The sequence below is a fragment of the Phodopus roborovskii genome, unplaced genomic scaffold (assembly GCF_943737965.1).
Source record: "Phodopus roborovskii unplaced genomic scaffold, PHOROB, whole genome shotgun sequence".
Classification (NCBI taxonomy): Eukaryota; Metazoa; Chordata; class Mammalia; order Rodentia; family Cricetidae; genus Phodopus; species Phodopus roborovskii.
This window is the reverse complement of record NW_026125052.1, coordinates 3,999,816-4,022,826: the sequence shown is the minus strand read 5'-3', so window position 1 is coordinate 4,022,826 and position 23,011 is coordinate 3,999,816. Positions and strand designations below refer to the sequence as shown.

Here is a 23,011-nt window from a genome sequence, read left to right as displayed (position 1 = left end):
TTTGAAGGAGTTAAAGACAGGTAGTTATGGTTATAGTTTTCATTAGTTAGGATTAAAGATAAGTTACTTAGACTTTAGACACACAAAGATAGATGATGAAATATTTTCTTCAAATCTTGCTAAATGTTAATGGACTAAATAGTGTTAACTATGATTCTTACTTGATAACTGTTGTATAATATATTTTGCTATGTTAAGGCTAAAACCCTTCTTTTTATTTAGACAGAAAAGAGGAGATGATGGGAGATGTCATTCTGTATATGTTTCTCATACTGGTTAATAATAAAGCACTGTTGGCCAATAGGAAAGCAAGATAGGAGGGACTAGGAGACAAGGAGGAAATAGGAAGTAGTAAGGAGGAGTCAAGATGGAGAGTCTGGAGAAAGCAGTATGCCGCCGGCTCCCTGGTAAGAGAAATACATAGATCAGCAGAAATGGGTTAATAATTAAGGCAGAGCTAGCCGATAAGAAACAAGTAACAGGGCCAACAGCATTGTATCAAATACAGAGTCTCTGTGTGTTAATTGGTGCTGGCGCGGCAGCAGGACAAGACCGGGCGGCGGCAGGTGGAAAAAACCGTACGCCTTACACATGTCCTCGGTAGTGGAGAGTGGTTCTTAGATATCTGTTCTCATGGACTGTTATGCCATATGAAAGGAGGACAATCATTTGCTCTCCAGATGGGGAAAGGGTCTCAAACAGAGCAGGCTGCAGGGACCACAGCAGAAAAACCAGATGGTCCTGGAGCCTGTTCATCCGAAGACATGGGTTATGGAGGCAGTTGACAGAATTGAGCCCCTTACCATCACAGTCCACATTCCTCATACTATTCATTAGTCTCTTTCTCTTCATACACATTTTTTTGCTGTTTTCTCAAGACAGGGTTTCTCTGTGTAACAGCCCCAGCATTCCTAGACTTATTCTAAACCAGGCTGGCCTCAAATTCAGAGACCCTCCTGCCTCTGCCCCCGAAAGCTGGGATTAAAGGTGTGTACCGCCCACCACCACCTGGCCGAACCTAGTCGATCTTGTTCTAGGTTCCCCTTCTTACCTGCTGTGCTCCTGCTCAGCAATCAACAAGTCAGCCAACCTCAGCCTGCTACAGTGAGGACGGGTGGGAAGGCTCAATTCCTTCACTGTGACTCGGCTCCTGTTCCACACTAGGCTAGAAGATGCACAGAGAATGCAAGGAAAAGGGTTGAGCAGCCACTGCTTCAGTGAACCAGTTTTCTTTCCCATAGACCCAGAAAACAGGTTCACACAGAATCTCCCTTATACTGGCTGGATCCTCCCTTCTGCTACCTTCCAGGGTCTAAAGAACCCTGGAGAATTAAGAGAGGAGGGAAAAGTCACAGAATTCAAGGGTTTTGTGTTAGACAACGGTAACAGAAGTGTGACAAATGGATAGGGAGTGGTGATCAGAGAACAGAGAATAGTTAAGAGGCCATTAGTGCAGACAGTAGCTATAGAGATGGGGCAGAGGAGTGACCTGACAATAAATTAATTGCATGGGTATAAAATCAAGAGGCAAGGGCTTTTCAGATGCGTGTTTCTTTGAAGGAAAGCATCATCAAGGTTCTAAAAGCCAGGACAGCTCTTCTGACCCTGCAAAGATTCTAGGGAGTGAACATATCCAAGAGGTTTCTGTCATATCCAAATCCTGTTATTGCTACTAAACCTGGATTTGGCTGGTGAGACCCACAGTCTGTTCTAGAGGCAAGATAAATAAATCACCATGTTGCTGCCTCTGATTCTTTAAAAAGTAGATGAGAACATTTTCAGAGCAGCTGTTCTCTGAATAGAGGCTATTTGATAATGTCTATAGACAGTCTGCTTGTCACAGCAGTTGCTTAGGTACCCAATGGGCAGAGATTAAGCATATTCCTGAACATTCTATAATGCGTATGTATGACTACAACAAAGACTCATCTGGCCAAAAGATGTGCACAGTAAGAAACCCTAATTTAAGCACATGAGTTCTGTTTGAGAAGAAGCTATTGACCCACATGGGAAGCCACTCTTCCCAGTTTGAGACTAACCCAAACTCCACTGGCCAGCCCCTACTTACTTGGTCATGACCATGTAGGGGCCACTGAAGAAAGAGAAGGTAGGCTCATCATCAGCTTGAATCACTTCCTTTTCTCCAATTACTGGAAGAGATCCTGGATAAGTGAGCTGCATCCCTGGTGTGAGATAAAACTGAAACCAACGCACAGCTTCAAATTGTGATTAAAAAAAAAAAAAGATGGGAAAGCAAAATACCTGTAGAATCTTATCACTTGGCTTAGAGCTGCTACTTAGTAAATACACCTGTGTACTTAATATATTTGTCTCACTATGTAGCCCCGCTGGCCTCAAACTCTAAGAGATCAGCCTTCCTGACTTCCAAATGTTGGGATTAAAGGTGTGCACCACCAAGCCCAACTGCACTACTTGTTTTTGAGATAAGATCTCAATATGTAGCTCACATGGGCCTCAAATGCATGATCTCCCTGCCTCTACCTCCTGAGTACTGGGATTACAGCAGTGTGCTATCTCATGTAGCCTCTGGCATTTCTTTTTACAGTGACACACCCTTCTAAAGGGTAGGATCATAGGCACAATCCTACATGATCCATGATTGACTGAGGTGGTTCACAAACAGAAGTCCAACATTTTGCCTGAAATTATGTGACTGGGACTAAGGGGACTGTGGCAGTCTAAATGAGAATGGCCACCATAGGTTTATATATTTAAATGTTTGATCCCATTACTGGAGTTGTTTGGGAAGGATTAGGAGGCGTGGTCTTGTTGGAGGAGGTGTGTCACTGGGGATGGGCTCTGAGGTTAGCTCTCTGTTCTCTGCCTTGTGCTTGTGGACCTGACGTAAACTCTTAGCTAGTGCTCTTGCAGCATGCCTACCTGCCATTTGTCATGCTCCCTACCATTATGGTCATGGACTCTAATCTTCTGGAACCATGAGCCCCCAAATGAAATGCTTTCTTTTACAAGTTGCTTTGATCAGGGTGTTTTGTCACAGCAATAGAAACATAACAAAGACAGAGGCCTGTTGTAACCTCTCCAGAATCTAGGCCTATGTGTAGTAAAAGTCAACATACCTGTGGTGGGGATACAGCTCCACAGTAGACCACCTGCATATATCATACCAGAGGTCCTAGTGGGATTCACCCATCAATAGGAAGAAAACACCCAAAAAAATTCTTTTTGCCTCCTCCCTCACCCCAAGCATCTTGGTAGAAAGAACAGAGACTGGATAAGCAAAGATCATTCATTCAAGCAATGTTCCCAGTGGGATCACCTTCTACAAACTTCATATTTTGCCAGAGTTCATTCAAACTAATTCTATATGGAGTGTACTGTTGGGAACCATCACCATCCTCACAACCTCAGGCCTCTTAAGAAATAAACAGAATGTTCAGCAGAGCATTCTGAGATACAGGCTTGCAGGTTTTACAGCCAGTTAAAGCATAGCTAACCAGCTCAGGATTAACTCTCCTGCTGCAGTTTTACAGCCAGTTATAGATTAACTAAACAATTCAGGGCATTCCTTCTACTGACCCCTTCACCCTGCCTACGTGCAAACCCTGCTCACATCCTGCCTACAGCCCTATATAAGCCTCCCCCAAGAAAATAAAATTTGTCAGCTTGATCAGAATACTGTCTTGCTGTCTGTTCTTTGTACTCCTTGTCCCCTATTCTCTCCTAGGTGTCCCTGGCTCCTCTTTGACTGCCCCTTGGGTCAGGGCAGTGTACTATTTTTCAGTAAGGACAGGAACACTAAAAAATATCTTTCCTATAATGCAAAAGAACAAAGAAGCAAAAATACTCTGGAGGTAGGAGGGAGGAATTGAGGGTTGATATCATATATAACTCAGAGATAAAACACTTGCTTAGAATGCAAGAGGCCTAGATTTTTTTAATTCTCATAAAGGTCCCAGACATTCTCCCTTAACTGAGAAGCAGAGAGCTGTGCCAGCTCTATGAATTTGCTTCCCAATGGCCTTGCCTCTCGGGGTTTAATGAGTATATTTGAAATGCTGTTAATGAATTAAGGGATATTGAAGACAAAAAAAAAAAAAAAAAAAAAAAAAAAGCATCTTTAGGGTTTTCTGCAAGTTAAAGAAAGGCCACTGGGGAACATAGCTGAATGCTTTTCCAGAGCAATGGGAAAAAGCAATTATGTTTAGCCTGATCTAAAGCAAATATGGGAGTTTTCACCTGTAATCCTAACACTGGGAAGCTGACACAGGACTGCTGCAAGTTTGAGAGCCTACCTCAACACCATCTCCAGAAGAGAAGAGTTGAATAAGATGGAGAGATGTGGTCATATGCTCCTCTAGCTAGACCAGTAAACCTTGGCTATAAGTAGCAACCTCTTACCTTCCCAAAACCAAAGCTGTAGATATTTTGGGCAGAAATGATTCCAGGTTTGAGCTGTCGGTTAGGAGAGCTATTTGGGCTCCTAGAAACATTCAAAATAGAAAAAGTAAGAATTTATCATTCATATCCATAAAAACAACACTAAACCAAGGTTTCAAAACTGTGTAATTTATTATCATAATTACCTTCAGCCATCAACCTGACACAACCCTGTAAACAAGAACCATCAACCAGAGAACTCTCCAGATCAGACTGGCCTGTGACCAGGTCTGTGAATCTTTTCTTAATTTCCAATTGCTGAACAAGCCAGTGGGAACAAACAAGTAAATGGTGTTTCCTGGTACCAGCCTCTGGAGTTCCTGCCATGACCTCCCTCAATGATGGACTGGACAAGGAACTGTGAATCAGATAAACCCTTCCTCACTAAACTGCTTTTGGTTATGACATTTGTCACTGAAACAGAAAACAAACTAAGGCAGCAGTCTTTATACTATTTGACCTTTTTTCCCCCCTTTGTGACAAGGTCCATTTATATCTCCTATCCCTCCTCAAGTGCTGGTACTGAGGAACACAGGATCTCTTTTAGCAGTATTAGTATGGTAGATACAAGAACTTAAAAGAAAATTCAGAAGAAAACTTGAAAACAATTTATTGAAGTTTAAAAAACAAACAAAAAACAGGACAGGCAAGTTGGAGGACTCTACAACTTCATTGGGAGAGATAAGAAAAAATTATGTTTTCTCTCTGGTTTAGAAAAGATATCCTGGGTCATGGATTATGCTAGAGGAAGCTGACATAAATGTGTATCATGTTTAATGTGGTGCCTGAGAAGCGCCTGGCTGCAAACAGTCTGTTTTGCTATTTCTCTCTGCCTAGCAGCCCTACAAGAGTTACACCTGTGCACCATCATGCCAAGTTTGACTTCTTGTTAAGAGTATAATCGTTTGCCAGGCACAGTGCTCGCATCTGTAATCCTAACCCGTGGGAAGCTGAGACAAGTAGACTGCCAGATGGGCTAAGAGCGAGACCCTGACTTTAAAAAAAAAAAAAAAGAAAGAAAGAAAGAACTAAAAAGGCTTTTTTCTTTCTTTCTTTTATTCCCTGGAAACAGGGTTTCTCTGTATAGCCCTGGCTGTCCTGGAACTCCTTTGTAGATTAGGCTGGACTCTAACTCAAGAGATCTGCTTGCCTCTACTTCCTGAATGCTGGGATTAAAGGTGTGTACCACTATACCCTGCTAAGTCTTATTGTTGTAAAAAGTTATTGTTTCTTATGTGTATGGGTGTTTTGCCTGCATGTATGTATATGTATGTATGTATGTATGTATGTATGTGTATATGTCTGTGCAATATGTGCATGCAGATTCTCTGGATTGGAGTTATAGGCAGTTGTTGGCCACCATGTGGGTTCTGAGAATTAAGTCAGGGCCATCTGGTAGAACAACCAGTGCTCCTATAACATGGCCATCCAGCCACCAAACAATTTTCTTTCTGAGACAGCTCTGGCTTTCCTGGAACTCACTCTGTAGACCAGGCTGTCCTGGAATTCTGCTAGCTCTACTTGCCTCGGCCTCCCAAGTACTGGAACTAAAAGCATGTGCCACCATGCCAATTCCTCATCTTTTTATTATTATTATTAAAGAGAGCTACCTTAAAGACCTTGGGGACAGCATGCCTATAATCCCAACACCTAAGAGGCTAAAAAGAGACACATGAATGGTTTGAGGCTATCCCAGGCTACACAGAAAGATCCAAGCCAAGACCTTGGCTACAGAATTTGCAGTCTCAACACTTAGGAGGTAGAAGCAGAAGGATCCAGAGTTTGAGGTCATCCTTAGCCATATATCCAGTTTGAGTCCAGCCAGGACTATGTGAAACCTTGTCACAAAATGGGGGGGAAAACTTTAGGCAGCTGAGATTGATAGCACACAGCTGTAATTCCAGCATTTGAGAGGCCGAAGCAAGAGGATCTCAAGTTTGAAGCCATCCTGGGCTAGTAAGTTTAAGACCATCCAGGGCAAGGTTGTACATGTCTGTAACCCCAGCACTTGGGAGGTAGAGACAGAGGATACAGAGCTCAAGGCCATCTTTTGCTACATGAAAAATGGAAGCCAGCCTGAGTTATGGGGGGAGGGATGACAAAGGACAGTGGTTATCAACAGGCAGTGATGGAGTCATGCGGTGGTGGCACACACTTTTAATCCCAGCACTTGGGAGGCAGAGGCAGGCAGATCTCTGTGAGTTCAAGGCCAGCCTGGTCTACAGAGTGAGTCCCAGGACAGGTTCCAAAGTCTCAAGAAAAAAGGAAAGAGAGAGAGAGAGAAAAAGAGAGAGAGAGAGAGGACAAACAGGCAAACAGGCAATGATGGGGCAAAGCAGCAGCAACTGGCACTGAGGTGGAAGGCTCTGTTTTCTTCTTACCAACAGTCACACAGAAAAATATTGAGCATTTCACTAATTTGTATTATCTTTGCACAGGACCATGATAATTTTCTCTATATTCCAACGTCAGTATATGTATGGCCAAATGAACACAATTACTTGATGTTTTATTATTATAGAAATGAGGAAGGACCCATGATTCTCACCTGGAATTTACACTCTCACAGGTCAATTCAGGCTGCTTTGTTAACTCAGTAGGATATTGCAGAAATAATGGAATTAGTTACTTGGGCAGAGGAGGAACAGCTTAGTGGGTAAAGGTGATTGCCACTGAGCTTGATGACCAGAGTTTGATCTCCAAGGTCCACATGGTGGAGATAGAAATGACTCCCACAGGTTGTCCTTTGATCTCCACTTATGCATGATGGCATGTGCATGTATGTTTCTCTCTCACACACACAATGAGATGTAATAATGAAGTCACCTCCAAAGTAAGATTTACCCCTCCAAAGTAAGATTTACCCTAACTTTTACCCTGCTCTCTCTTGGATCACTGGTTTGGAGGAACATTGAGGGCATCCAACCCCAGCAACAATGTGCCAGTCATGTTAGTGTGCCATTTTATAAATGAACCTCCATTCAGGAAAGCCTTCAGATGATGACACCCTGAAACCCATTCTCTAATTCCTGACCCATAGAAACTGTGTGAGATCAGAAATACTTAGTGCTTCAAGTTGTTAAATTTGAGAGGTGATTCATCATGCATCAATAGATACAAATAATGGTCAGAGTTGGAAATAATCACAAAGTTTATCTTCTACAACCTTTTCATTTTACAGATGGGAAAAATACAGCCCAAGGAGGGAAGACCTGGGACCTACGAAAGGACAGGGGACATTACAAAGACTAGACATAAATGGTGCACATCCAGACACTGCTCTTCCCGCTACTACACTCAAACCACCTATACACCAGGGTCCTATTAAATCAAGTTTTACTGGAAACAGTAATAGCACTTTATCTTTTTTAGTTTTTAAGAGCGTGGCACTGTATCATACATGCAATGGATGTTCAGCTGATGCTTCACAGTTTCAACTCAGACTGAATGAAAACTATGCTGCTGCCAGAATAGTTTTAATCTTTAATCTCAGCACTTGGAAGGGGGCAGGATAATTTCTGAGTTTGAGGCCAGCTTGATCTGAACAGTGAATTCCAACACAGTAAGGACTATTTAGAGACCATGACTCAAAAAAAAAAAAAAAAAAGGCTAGGGGAGAAGGAGGAAGGCATGAGTCTATATTTCTGCTCTATGGGTCCTCTCCTTAGCAATTCAGCAGAAACAGGCTTTCCTTTCCCTGCTTCAACTTGTCCTTTCCCTGCTTCAACCTGTTATGCTGCTAAATATCCACAAGGTTCCCACAAGAAGTGCTGAAGTGGTTCAAGACTATGCTCACCCCTGAATGAGGCTACCAAACCAGGGTGGGCTGCAGATGAGCCGCTGAGGGGAGTCTATCTTCTTCAGGAGGTCATAGGAGAAACCCTGGATGATAGCCTTCATGTGTGAAGTGCAGCGCTGCATGAACTCCACCATCTGCAACACACAGCAGAGACACTCAGTGCTGACAGTATCAGGGGAACAGAGATGTCAACATGCAGATGAATGGTCTGAGAAGCCAAGAGCTCTCTTCTCTGGAAAGGGAAGACCTCGGTGATTTTCTACAGATATGGAATGTTTTTGTGGAGAGAACCTGCAAACCATTTCCTCCAGGTCTTTCCTTCAATGAATGAGGAAGCTGAGGCAGAGAAGTGAAAACCAGAGGCAGAGACGGGGACTGTACAAGGAAGTGCTGGTACTCAGCATGCTCTTTTGTTTTACATTTGTCATGTTATTTAGCTCTCATTAAAACATATCACAGGATTAAGGCTTAGTTGGTAAAGTATCTGCCATGTAATGAAGAGGACCTGAGTTCAGAGCCCCAGAAACCACATGACAAGTTGGGTAGGGTGGCACATGCCTGTGACTCCCGCACTGGAGGGTGAAGGGCATTGGGAGAAGGGAGTTAGGTAGATCACAAAGGCTCACTGGTCAGGCCTACAAGCCTGGTTCAATGAAAGATTCTATCTTGAATAAACAAAGATGGAGTGGCTGAAGGCATGGCTCAGAGGTCAAAAGCACTTGCAGTTCATTCATCCAGAGGACCTGGGTTTGATCGCCACCACCCACACAGCAGAACCAATCAGTGAGAGTGGTCCTCCAACCTCCATACTCACATCAAGGCACAAACACACACACACACACACCAAATACACATACACAGTAATAATAAAGACATACTTTTAAAAACTAAAAAGATGAGGCTGCAGATGGCTCAGTGGTTAAGAGAACTGTTTTACTCTTCTCAGAGGACCTAGGGTCTAATTCTCAGCATCCACATGGCAGCTCACAACTATCTGTAACTCCAGTTCCAGAGGATCCTACACCCTCACACAGACATAAGTGCAGGCAAAAACATCAATGCAAATAAAAATAAATATTTTTTAAAAAACTGAAAAGATAAAAAATCAAGAGGTTGAGTGATGAACAAAGACACCTGACATCTATCCCTGGACTCCATAAGCACTTAAGTTGTTTCAACTTAAGTTCTCTCTGTCCAATGCTAATGTAATGCTAAGACTGCTGTGAAGTTTGTTCTGCTCCCAGAGATCCTGCCTATTAGTCTATATTCTTTTACTGGGCATGGCTGGACAAGGAGGTCCACTCTTACCTGAGTGCCACGATCCTTCCCTGCTGCCAAAGCCCAGGCCTGTGGGTTTCGACCCTTCTCATCATGGAGTCGAAGGTCACCCCCTGCATTCAGCAGTTTGCTGAGGATCCACTGGTTGCCTGAAAAAGCTGCTGCATGGACAGGAGTGCTCCCATCAAAGCATCGGCTACGAACAGAAAGAAATACAGTGACTGGCCATGACAACCTCCTTCCTTCCACTTAATGGTTTAGGGTTTCAAGGTCTTCAAGTAAGTAATTAATAGTACGTTTTAGGGATGAAGATTACAACACTGTGAGAACACTGATCTGTGGCAGCAAGAGATTTACAAATATCCTTTTTAATCTTTTTTTTTATCCCATCTTTATCTCAATCCTCTAAACAGATGAGGAATCAAAAGGGCTTCATACCCAGGTAGGGATTTGAACCTGTGTTCTTTCCTTACTATCCCCTGGAAATGGCTTCACTAAAACATTTCCTTTGTGCCTGCAGTATCTTGAAGTCAGGCTGGTTAAACATAGAGACCACTCCTCTCAACACGACAAGTACTCTGCTATCCACACCAAATTTGGTAGTAGAGTCCAACAAAACTATGGCATCACCAATCCAGTGGAGGACTTATTCCTCAAAAATTCCGATGATAGAAAACTAACTGAAGCATGAGGGGTGGCCTTTATTGTGTCCACAAGACAAGGGTATAATGTATATAGCCATGGTTTCTTTTCTTTTTTTCTTTCTTTTTTTTTTGGGGGGGGGGATGGGGAGACAGGGTTTCTCTGTGTGGCTCTGGCTGTCCTGGAACTCACTCTGTAGACCAGGCTGGCCTCAAACTCACAGAGATCCACCTACCTCTCCCTCCCAAGTGCTGGGATTAAAGGCATGCACCATCACTGCCTGGCTACTAAGATAATTTTTTGATATTTTGGCACTTGGGGTTATAATGAGTTACAAGTTTTAACTCCAAGATCAGTTTCTTAAATTTCACAGCCCATTAGTTATTATAGTACTTATGTATATGAATGTCTGCTCTTTCAAGTTCTTTGTCATTTTTGGAATTGGAGCTCAGTGGTTGATACTCACCTAACCTGTACAAGGAACTACAAAAAAAATTTAAGTCATTTTACATCTTTATGGACTTGTAAACAATTTTTGAAAGATTCTTTTTCTTCCTCCTCTTTTTTGACATAGAGCTCTGTGTAGCCCTGGTTGTCCTGAAACTTGCTATGGAGACCAGACCAAACTTAAAATCACAGAAATCCATCTGCCTCTGGTTCTGCCTCCCAAGTACTGGGATTAAAGGCATGTGCTACTACTATACCCAGCTTTCATTTTATTTTTAATTATGTGTATACAAATGAGTGTGTGCACACAAGTGGGCAACCCAACCACTCATACACCTCATCTACATAGCAAGTTCCAGGCCATTCATGGCTACATAGTGAGACCCCGTCTTAAAGAAGTTTAAATGATTTGATCTTTAAAGAACTTAGCTTTAAATTTGAACTAAACAGAGCTAAATGCAGGAACCCAAAGAAAAAGCTGCACTTTTGCCTAAGTACTGCAGGAAATCCCAACAAAGCTAGTGTTCAATGTTTCTACCCCTGGATATATATAGAATTGGTACACTGAATCATTTTCTTTATACAAGCTTCCAAGCTGGGTTGGTGATGCACACCTTTATAGTCCCAGCACGCAGGAGGCAGAGGCAGGTGGATCTCTGTGAGTTCGAGTCCAGCCTGGTCTACAGAGCTAGTTCCAGGACAGGCTCCAAAGCAATACAGAGAAACCCTGTCTTGACAAATGAGAAAAAAAAAAAGATTCCAAGTTTTTTCCTATGAAACAATACAAAAATGAGAACAATTTTTGAGTATATAACACAGGGCTTATTTAAATAATATGAGAAAAACTTTATGATTATTCATATACTGATATTTCTTTAAAAATCAGTTGGAATCATACATGTGTGTGTTGAGTTTCTGTTCAGTGAGAACTGTGAAAGTACCTGCCTTTTATTCCCTGTCAAGAATTATACCTCAGGTGAGCAAATGTAGCAAAAGACAAGTATTTCCTAAAGAGACACTCATATGCTACCAAGTCATTGCTATTCTTCCATATTAAAATTTGTACCAAATATTAAACTGAGAGTCTGTTAATTCACAACTAGAAAAGTCTTTCTGAAAGATTGATATCAAGTACATGTATGTGGGTATTTTGAACTGTTTGAGAAAATAAAGTACATAACCCAAGGATTAAAAATAGGTCAACAGTGATAGTAATTACTAATGACTTCTTATTCTCACATAATTATTTTAGAGTAAAGTATAATTTCTTAGAAAATTAACTTTATTAGTTAAAATATTTCAAGGTAGATGTATAACTATTTTATTGGTAAAAATTAACAAAGGTTCTTATCTTTTAATATTTTTGCCAAACATGGGCTAAAAGTATAGCTCAAGGATTAGAGTCCTGGGTTCAATCCTCTATCTCAAAATGAAATACAGTTAGGATGGGCAATGGTGGTGCATGCCTTTTATACCAGCACTCAGGAAGCAGAGGCAGGCAGATTTCAGTGAGTTTGAGGCCCAGCCGAGTCTACAAAGCAAGTTCCAGGACAGCCAGGATCCTTACACAGAGAAACCCTGTCTCAAAAAACCAAAAGGAAAAAAAGAAAACAAATACAGTCAGGCATGGTGTCACATGCTTGTAATTACAGTATTACAGCAGCAAAGACAAGCAGATTTCTGTCAGTTCAAGGCCAGCTTGGTCCAAATATGTCGAGCCCAAGGACCCTGCCTCAAAAAACAAACAGCCAGGAAGTGCTGCCACCTACCTTTAATCCCAGCCCTAAGGAGGCATGTGACTCTCTAAATTCAAGGCCAGCCTGGTTTGCAGAGCCAGTTCCAGGACAGTCAGGGTTGTTACACCAAACAAACAAACCATCACACAAAGTTTTAAGAACCCTGAAAATGGTAGCACATGCCTTTAACCCCAGCACTGGGAGGTAGAGGTTGGCAGATCTCAGTGACTGGCAAGTTCCAGGACAGTGAGACCCTGCCTCAAAAGAGAGAAAGAAGAAACACTGAAATAGCAACAATATTGCAATGTGTGAAACATTTTCACAAAATACTAAAAATTACAATTTAATGAAACCCGATAAAGTTAAGAAAGCACATGTAATTTGGGGCGGGGGACAAAGAGTGGTAACAACTGCCTATAGTCACAAAACTTGGGAAGTGGAGGCAGGAAGATTAGGAATTCAAGGCCAGCAGCAGCTACATCAGAGCCTGTCTGTAGATAGACAGGTGAGAGAGATGGCTCTGCAGGTAAAAGTGCTTGCTGTTCCAGGTCAAAAGCTGGAAGAAGAGGACCAACTCTCCCAAGGTATCCTCTAACCCTACATACATACACTTCCACTCTTGGCAGCAAAATGTACACACACACACACACACACACACACACACACACACACACACACGAGGGGGGGGGAGACAGAGTTAGTTTTGTTTTTAAAATAGCACACTCCTAGAGCTTGGCATACTTCCTGGCATCTGTAATCCCAGCACTCTTCAGGCTGAGGTGAGGATAAAGGACAGCCTGGGCTAAATAATGAGCTCCATACAGCAAAGAATGAAGAATAAGACTCTCTTTGTTTTCCAGAAATTAGTATTATTATACTTACTGGTTTGGATCTGACCCATAATCCACCAAAACATCAACTAGTTTCATATGGCCCAGTAACGCCGCAACAAAGAGCGCTGACTGTCCCAGGCTGTTAATTGCATCAACACATATTCCTGTAAAGCAAATACATAACCCTGAATCAATATAGATATCAAGAATCATCCTGCAACGGGACTGCTGAAACTTATATTGAGGGAAACTTGTTTTTCCTTCTTGGGGGACAAATGTTTAATGTACATACTTATGGATGGAGGCATAGGAAAGCCAGAAAAGTACATATCCCATTCAAAGGAGTTGGAGTTTGAGAAGGTTGTGAGCTCCGAACCAAAACTACTAACACTTTTGGAAAAGGGACACCCTGTAGAACAGATGAAACTTAAACTCATAGTACAAATACTAATGCACAGACAGAATAACATTTTAACATGACAAAGACAGTGCATTCACTTGAAATTACAAAAAGAGACTTTAACCTAGTAAAAGTCTTTTAGTCATACTGATGGCACAGCTGCTCTCATATGCAATAGTTACATTATCTTACTTTAGTAACTCCGATAACAAAGCCGAAATCCACTCAGACTGCGTTCCCTCCCTCTCACTCTCCCAGAAGGGAGAGAAGAACGATCATCAATGGCAAGAGGCAGCTGCAGGAAAGCAGCACCTAGAGCCGGCTTCACGCTCAGGAGGGAACACTACGTCTCGTCCTCGTGGTTTCGGGTGCTCTACACAGTCAGAGAAACTTCTCTAGTAACAAACTATAGAAATGATCCCTGAAAGTATAGTCTTAACTCCAGGCCTGCGCGCTCGCCATACTGCACCGAGCGCGCTCACATCATACTAACGGCGAGCTCGGCGGACCTGCTCGCCGCTTTCCGCTTTGACGCAGCTGTTTGAGACAACATTTGTACGAACGGTGCCATGTTCTCCGATGAACAGCTCCCGCTACCAAGTCCACAGGGCATTTGAGTTGCTACAGTTTTCCAAGTCAAGAAAAAAATCACTGGCACCTGATTACCATACGATCGCTAAACAGCCAATCGACCGACAGTTCTCTGCCGCCCCGCCCCGCCCCACCTCCGCCTGAGTCGGTCGAGAGTCACTGGCTGCCACACCAGGCCCTGCCGCCCTGCGGTGCTGGCTTCACAGAGTAACAAAAAAAGGCCACATAAAGATGATACAGTCTGGATACTGTATTTTATTGTGTAGTCTTTGAATTGGTTACATTTGGTTAAAATGCTGCTAGATTAATCCAACCTATATGAAATGCCTTGACTTCAAATTTTAAGTCTAAGGACATGTTACTTTGGAATAGAGGTTCAGCTTTTGTTTCCACTGAAGATGAAAAGCTGTGGATTCCTTCCAGACTAATATGGTTTGATCAAGCAAGACCCCCTAAAGCAGTGGCACAGGTAATCCAACATCCAAAACAACTGAGATGATGCAGCCTCACAGACTATGACAGCCAGCATTTGGGCAAGGTTCTGGGTTTTCTCAAGATCTCCTTGGGACTGACAGCACCCAAACAGCAGGAAGCAGTTTGGAGGAGGACTACGCCCACATTTCCAAATATTGTTTATAAATGTTTGTTTTCATTTAAATTGGGTTGGTTATAAATGGTTAGTGATGACAGCCAATATCTAAAGAAAAATGGGGGAATATGATATAGAAATGAATACTTAGCATTGGCATGGATTTTGGTTTATTGATACAAATTTAAGGTCAATTTTGTTATATGCATCCTGCCAGCATGGTCCCACAGCCTCATCAGCCCCAAATAACACAGAGAGACGCTGTATTAGGTATAAAGCCTGTTGGCTACTCTGTCTTAAGTATTAACACATTTCTATCACTCTAAGTGTTTCCACGTGGTCTTACCGGAGAGAAGGTCCAGACCTCTTACTCCTCTTGGTCCTTCAACTCTCTTCTCCTACATCTCCCATAATTCTCCTTGTCTCCTAGTCCTGCCTATATTGCCTTCCTATTTGCCAACAGTGTTTTATTCATTAACCAGTAAGAGAAATACATTTACAGAGTGACATCTCCCATCATATGTATTATTTCTATTCTTGTTTAGGTATTGTGTTCATACACCTCACAGGTGCGGACGTGATCGGGAAGGCTAGGTCTGGGGTCCAGACCCCAGCTCAATCTCTTGCTTCCTGGTAGGGTTTCGGCGAGCAAGTGAGAACCAACAACTGTCATCTGTTTGATGTGTAAGTGAATTCTTCCCAAATAAACCTTACTTAACCTATACTGAGCCCAGTGAATCTTAATTCCCATGCTTTACCGATGGATCTCTCTGAGTTCAAGGCCACCCAGGGCTACACGAGACTGAATCAGTCTAAAATAATAACAAAGCTCATGCCTTTATCCCAGCACTAGATAGGTATAAAAGATAGGAGCAGGATCTTCACTAGTCAGTATCAGGCAATGATTCTCCAGCCATGTTGGGGAGAAGCAGCAGTCTGGGGCATGGAGGAGAGCTCATAGAGACAGGATCAACCATTTCAGTCTGAGGTAGAGGTAAGAGCTACTGACTTGGCTGCTTTGCTTTTTCTGATCTTCAGCTTGAAACTTGAACCCCAATATCAGCCTCTGGGTCTTTTTTTTTTTTTTTCCATGTTATACCCAAGCTTTGTTTATTAATAAAAGAAGCTGCAATATAACTGAAACCCAGGGCTCAGAAACAGAATCTTTTAGGTTTTTGTACCATGTTTGTCTACTTAGGCCTTTGTATATGGGAAAGGAACATACCTTCTTTTCAAAACCAGAAACGTCTTGGCAAATCGGAACTACTGTATGTAGAAGGAAGGTAGTTCCTTCATTAAAAACAAAAATATGCTTGGCTGAACCAACAGACAATGTCCTGGGGTTAGGGACTTGTGAGAGCTGAAGCTTGGGATCCTGAGAACCCTGCTCTTCCTAGTGTACAGGCTATAGTTATCAGTCCCGAGGCCACTGTGTGCTGGGTCAGTAATGCTCTTGAGATATTCTGTGTTCCCTTTGTGCAATATTGTTTTATTAGCCCCCTGTTGATTGTGTCCCATTATATGATAGATTCTCCCGACTCTGTCCATGTCTACCCTGGAAACAATATACAAGGTGCTGTATTTCTTAGTAAGTTTGCTTGGTATAAAACATGGCCTGTGAAAGACCTTCTGATCCCAAACTTTCTTATCCTCTTCTGATCTCCTGGTCCTCTCAGGACCCTGTCACTGAAAAATGACCTGCTAGCTGGTCCAATTTCAATTTTTGAAATTTTAGAATAAAACTATTTCTTCTTTGATGTAACAACTGTTAGTAATATTAGCTGCTAACTACTGAAGGCCTGCCACATACCCAGTATGATTCTGAATGCTTCACATAAATACAATTAACCATAATCTTGAAGAGACTAAATAACTGATTTCACTGAAGTGACAAGTGTTAAGCAGAACCCATAGGCTGAGTATGGTGACACATGTCTGTCATCTCAACCCTTGGGAAGGACAGGAAATAAGATCTGCAGATCAAGACTAGCCTCAGCTGCATAGCAAGTCTTTGGCCATCTTGAGCTACATAAGAAGGTGTGGAAAATCTGTTTCTTGACAGTTATCTATATCTTCTAAGTGCTAAGCACTATTTCTAAGTATTAAGTTTACAAAATCAGAGTATAGAGGTGTGTCTCTACTCAAAAACTGCTCTAAGTGTAGGAGAGATAACAACAAATACACAAGAATGCTGGCTTATGGGGCATGCAGAAAACAAGGTTGAAACTCAGAGATGTATAGACTGCAGTGGTTAGAGAAATCATCTCTCTGGAGCTTAGTTTTAAGCCAAGACTTGAAAGTGTCCATCCAAGGGCTGGAGAGATGGCTCAGTGACTAGGAGTGCATATACTGTTCTTGCAGAGGACCTGAGTGTGATTCCTAGCAGGACATCAGGAAGCTCATGGCATCCTGTAACTCCAGCTCCAGATCTGACACTCCTTTCCTCCACACACACATACAAATAATTTTTAAAAAGTAACCATCCAGATGATGATCTTTAATCAGAGAAATCAATTCATGCCAAGTCTGCAACAAGAGAAAAAAAAAAAGATAGAAATTTACATGGGGCAGTGATGGCCTATACCTTTAATCGCAGCACACAGGAGACAGAAGCAGGCAGATCTGTTAGTTCAAGGCTAGTCTGGCCTATAGAGTGAGAGTTCCAGGACTGGCAAGACTACACAGAGAAACCCCATCTCAAAAAACAAACAATATAACCAAACCAAAAAAAAAAAAAAAAAAACAAGATCATGAAATTTTAGAGAACAGAGTTTGGAAGGAGAAGGGAAGGGGCAGCAGGAATCAAATAATTCCTGGGCGAGTTTTCTAGTCTGGAGCCACAAAAGGAAGTACTCCCCACCCAGCTTCCCGTGGGACCAAGAACTAAATTATACCTTTAAAACGACAGACTAAGTCTCAACCACTAAGCATTCCCCAGCTCTGTTATATTGAGGCAGTTTAATTGCCCATCCCAGCATTCCTTGAAGAACTTTCATAGCCTAGGCAGGTTTTGAATTTGTACTCCTGATTTAGCCCCCAGAATAAATGGGACTATCGGTCTATAGTTTAGGCTAGCATGGAACTCATTTGTAGCCACAGTTGGCTTTGAAATCTCTTGCTTTAGGATGTACCACCACACCCAAATACCTTCTAAGACTTGTGAAGTCACTGAGGTTTTGTGAAGCTGTAGACAGCCACTGTGATGCAAATACAAATTACCTATGAAAGAGAGCTTGACTGGGGAATGCTAAGAAATTCCGACAGATTCACTGGCATGTATATTAAGTGAATGTAACATGCTATTAACTTAGGGCATTAACTAGTGCTAGTGGTAGAATGCTAAATGACAAAATTTCTGATTCGGTGGGAGAGGGAAAGGATTGTTAAACTATACTTCCTTAAATTAACCCTTAAAACAACCACTGATAAATATACAAAGACACAAAGATCGGCAGAAAGTAAATAAGATAACCAAATAACTAAACACCCTCACATAACTAAAAGACAAAAGGAAAACAGGAAAACCAGTAATATACTGATAAAGTTTGGGAACTCAGCACTTCCTTGAGTAAGTTTAAAGCTAAGAATTAGAAGACTGCCCAGCCTGTAAACTACATGGAAAAGCTACCGTATTTTCCTCCTAGACAAACATTCTACGTTTGCCAGATTAGGAAAGTTTCTGACACTGGCAACCATGATAGTAAAGCCGAAATCCACTCAGACTGCGTTCCCTCCCTCTCACTCTCCCAGAAGGGAGAGAAGAACGATCATCAATGGCAAGAGGCAGCTGCAGGAAAGCAGCACCTAGAGCCGGCTTCACGCTCAGGAGGGAACACTACGTCTCGTCCTCGTGGTTTCGGGTGCTCTACACAGTCAGAGAAACTTCTCTAGTAACAAACTATAGAAATGATCCCTGAAAGTATAGTCTTAACTCCAGGCCTGCGCGCTCGCCATACTGCACCGAGCGCGCTCACATCATACTAACGGCGAGCTCGGCGGACCTGCTCGCCGCTTTCCGCTTTGACGCAGCTGTTTGAGACAACATTTGTACGAACGGTGCCATGTTCTCCGATGAACAGCTCCCGCTACCAAGTCCACAGGGCATTTGAGTTGCTACAGTTTTCCAAGTCAAGAAAAAAATCACTGGCACCTGATTACCATACGATCGCTAAACAGCCAATCGACCGACAGTTCTCTGCCGCCCCGCCCCGCCCCACCTCCGCCTGAGTCGGGTCGAGAGTCACTGGCTGCCATACCAGGCCCTGCCGCCCTGCGGCGCTGGCCTCACCGAGCTGCGCTGCATTCAGGCCCCATTAGTCCCAAGCAAGGGGTGCCTCGGAGCCGCATGGTGTCAGCGGGCACACGCAGGTTTGGATTCCTGACCCAAGCCAGAGGACTTTTGTGAGGAAGAAAACGAAAAAGTACGACCGGGCAGTGGCAGTTCAAGGGCTGCGCACTCTATTCATTAAATTCTGTCTTGTGACAAAAGAAACTTTGCAAGATGGAGCACTAGGGAAATTAAGGCAAGTGAATGTTCCCAAGAGTAAAGCCAACTTTGGTTAGCTACAAAGTGAAATGAAACACTTTGTAAAACAATCAAAAATCTCCACATTCAAACTCTTATTATTTTTGTTGAGTACAACTAATTATTTAAAAAAAAATAAATAAAAATAAAAAAATAAAATAAAATTTGGGGGTTGGAGAGATGGCTCAATGGTTAAGAACAATGGCTGTTCCTACAGAGGACCCTGGTTCAATTACTAGCATCCACATGACAGCTCACATTTTTAACTCCAGTTCCAGGGGTTCAGATACCCTCACACAGACATATGTGCAGGCAAAACACCAATGCACATAAAATAAAAATAAATCATTTTTTAAAATACGTATAACTGCCAGGTGGTGGTGGCGCACACCTTTAGGCTCTACTTGGGGAGCACAGGCTCCCCAAGTAGTTTGTGAGTTTGAGAGTAGCCTGGTCTACAGGAGCTAGTTCCAGGACAAACTACAAAGCTACAGAAAAACTCTTAAAAAAAAAAAAAGTATAACTTTATACTTTATTCCTATTAATCCCTCCTACGGCTCCCCTACCCCTGGTTTTGCCTTATCATCCCCCTTCTGCTTTCCGTGTGTGTGTGTGTGTGTGTGTGTGTGTGTGTGTGTGTGTGTTTGTGTGTGTGTGTGTGTGGTGTTATAGAAGAAATGGTGCTGATTCTGAGGTGGTTTTGTTTGTTTGCTTCAACACAGGGTTTCTCTGTAGCTTTGGAGCCTGTCCTGGAACTCTGTAAATCAGGCTGACCTCAAATTCACAGAGTTCCACCTGCCTCTGCCTCCTGAGTGCTGGGATTAAAGACTTGCAGCTTCTCTGAGTCTTAACAGGATGATCTCTAGCTTTATCCATTTCCCTGCAATGGCAATTTTATGGTTTCTTTGAAGCAGGATTTCATGTAACCCAATCCAATCTAAAACTCTTAACACAGGTGAGGGTAACCTTGAGTTACTAATCCTCCTGTCTTTACCTCTGAAACTCTGAAATTACATTAGTGCAGGGCATGGTGATGCTTGCTTTTTTTTTTTTTTTTTTTTTTTAAGAGATTTATTATGTATACAGTGATGTATGCCTGCAGGCCAGAAGAGGGCACCAGATCTCATTACAGATGGTTGTCAGCCACCATGTGGTTGCTGGGAATTGAACTCAGGACCTCTGGAAGTACAGCCAGTGCTCTTAAGCTCTGAGCCAAGTGATGCTTGCTTTTAATCCCAGCCTTGGGGCAGTGGGGGAGGATGGGTGGACCTGAGTTTGACATGTGGGACCCACATGGTGGAAGGAGATAATGGACTTCTACAAGTTGTCACCTGCTCTCCACATGTGTAGTATGGCATATGAGCAATGTTCACTATACTTAGTCATCATGGAAAATTAAAACTACACTGAGATCCCATCTCACCAGTCAGAATGGCTATTATCAATAAAATAACAAACGTTACTAAAAATGTAGGGGAATCAGGAACCTCTATTGCTGTGGGGATGTGGACTGGTATAGGCACTTTAGAAGTCAGTGGGGTGGCTCTCAAGAACAAAAACATGTGGGTCTGTGAATCTCAAGTTGAAAACCAGCAGAGGTGGTAATGCAGCCTTCTTAATCCTTGCACTTGGGAGACAGAGGCAGGCCGATCTCTCAGTTTGAGGTCACATGGCAAGTTCCAGGCTGGCCAGAGCTATACAGTAAGATCTGTTTTCAAACAAAAAGTTGGACACCAGCTTAAGCTACATATGTGACTCCCAGGCAATCTGAGCTGCATACTGAGGTTTTCCTCAAAGGCAAAATAGTTGGGTGTGGTGTTAACATGACAAGAGTAAGAGGCTTACCCACCCAAAATTCAAGGTTTGTCTTCCCTACATAGTGAGTTCCAGGACAGCCAGGGCTGTTAGGAACTAGCAGCCAGCTGACCAGCTGACCCCCGCCCCAACAATGGGCGGGACGCTCATGGCCATGTCATCCCTACGTCAGCTTTACCTGGCGGCCAGAGGACTCAGTTACGCATGCGCAAGCCTCTTTTAAAGCAAGCGTGCCAAGTGCTTCTCTCTCTGACTCTCTCTGCCTCTCTGCTCTCTCTCTCTGCCTCTCTGCTTCTTTAATCTCTCTCTGTTCTCTCTCTCCTGCTTTCCGTTGGCCACCAGCTACCCCCTCTTTCTCTCCCCTCTCTCAATAAACTCCACGTGGGCGCTGAGTCTCGTGTTTGTGTTTCTTAGGCATTAGCTGCGCAGCAAAAGAACAACAAGGGCCATGGATGGTCAGAACTATATAGTGGGCCTTTCTGTGTGTCCCTGGCTGGCCTGAAATTCATTACACAGACCAGATTGGCCTCAATCTGGTCAGATCTCTAAGAGTATCTGTTTCTAAAAGTGTCTGATTGAGTGTCTGAGCCACCACTTCTGCCTATATTGCAATATTTAAAATCAGCATATAACAGACATAATTGCTACAATATAGTCTATATGTTGATGAACAAATGGATGGCTAAAGAAAATGCATATATGCAAAATAGAGTTTTATTTAGTCTTAACTGTTATCCGGGTGTGATGGTCCACTAATGTAATGTCTGTTTTGTTTTTTTGTTTTTTTTTTTTTTTATTTTTGGAGACAAAATTCTCTACTCAGCCCTATGTAGAGCTGGCTGGCCTCAAACTCAGAGATATGCCTGTCTCTGCCTCCCAAGATATGGGATTTTTAAGTATTTATTTATTTTCTTATTTATTATGTATACAGTGTTCTGCCTTCATGTATGCTTGCATCAGAAGAGGGAACCAGATTTCATTATAGATGGTTGTGAACCACCATGTAATTGCTGGGAATTGAACCCAAGACCTCTGGGAAAGCAACCAGTGCTCTTAACTGTCTCTCCAACTCCCAAGTGCTGGGATTAAAGGCCAAGTCCCACTCCCACCTGGTTTATGCTAACTCTCGAGCACTGATGTTTACTCTGTTTTTTACCGATAGTCTTTGGGAGGGAAAATGTGCTATCACCATCTACATGTCCATTATCAAAAGTGGGATGAAGCTGCTCCCGTTTTAGATTTTTGAGACAGAGTTTCTCTGTGTAGCCCTGGCTGTCCCGGAACTCACTCTGTAGACCAGGATGGCCTTGAACTCACAGATATTGATCTGCCTCTGCTGAGATTAAAGGTGTGAGCTACCACTGCCCAGCTTTTTTTCTTTTCTTTTCTTTTCTTTTTTTTTTTTTTTTTTTTGGAGTTAAATATAGAAACTGTACCCTATCCCATCTCTTTCTTCATTTTACACTACAAGTAAAGCTCACTGGTCTAGGGACAGCCTCTTTCTACCAACCTTTGCCCAGTGAAGAGGATTCATAGAAAATTTTACAATCATAAACCATAAAAAGGAGGGCAACAAGGGGAAATAATTAGGCTGTATTATGCATTCCCATGCAAGATCCCTGACTCACTGAAACAGTAGTAATTGACTTCAATTGTCTAACTGCAATAGATGGTTATGTGATCAGTTTTACCACTTCTGTAGAACTTTACTTTGGTGCAGTTTTTTGTTTTTGTTTGTTTTTGTTTTTGAGACAGGGTTTCTCTTGCAGCTTTGAAGCCTGTCCTGGAACTCGCTCTGTAGACCAGGCTGGCCTTGAACTCAGAGAGATCCTCCTGCCTCTGCCTCCCAATTGCTGGGATTAAAGACATATACCACTAATGCCCAGCTGGTGCAGTCTTTTTTAATATGTCCAAATTTACCACAAGAATAGAACAGA

General features: G+C 42.6%; 1 protein-coding gene and 2 non-coding genes across 3 annotated transcripts in view; all 3 read right to left on the bottom strand.

Annotated features, from left to right (window-relative positions):
- The window catches only part of Tex14 (testis expressed 14, intercellular bridge forming factor), a 108,804-nt gene that overhangs the window by 56,909 nt on the left and 28,884 nt on the right, over window positions 1–23,011 (bottom strand). The window contains exons 3-8 of the mRNA XM_051189557.1: window positions 13,204–13,318; window positions 9,527–9,692; window positions 8,216–8,352; window positions 4,381–4,462; window positions 2,069–2,199; window positions 1,052–1,165 (exon numbers count right to left, since the gene is read on the bottom strand). Of these exons, the coding sequence (XP_051045514.1) occupies window positions 1,052–1,165; window positions 2,069–2,199; window positions 4,381–4,462; window positions 8,216–8,352; window positions 9,527–9,692; window positions 13,204–13,318 (745 nt within the window). The remainder of the gene's footprint in view (window positions 1–1,051; window positions 1,166–2,068; window positions 2,200–4,380; window positions 4,463–8,215; window positions 8,353–9,526; window positions 9,693–13,203; window positions 13,319–23,011) is intronic.
- LOC127221746 (small nucleolar RNA U3) lies at window positions 13,775–13,991 on the bottom strand. Its single transcript, XR_007834489.1, has one exon. It is a non-coding gene; the product is annotated as a small nucleolar RNA U3 (small nucleolar RNA).
- Window positions 18,447–18,663, bottom strand: LOC127221731 (small nucleolar RNA U3). The gene has a single exon (XR_007834487.1). It is a non-coding gene; the product is annotated as a small nucleolar RNA U3 (small nucleolar RNA).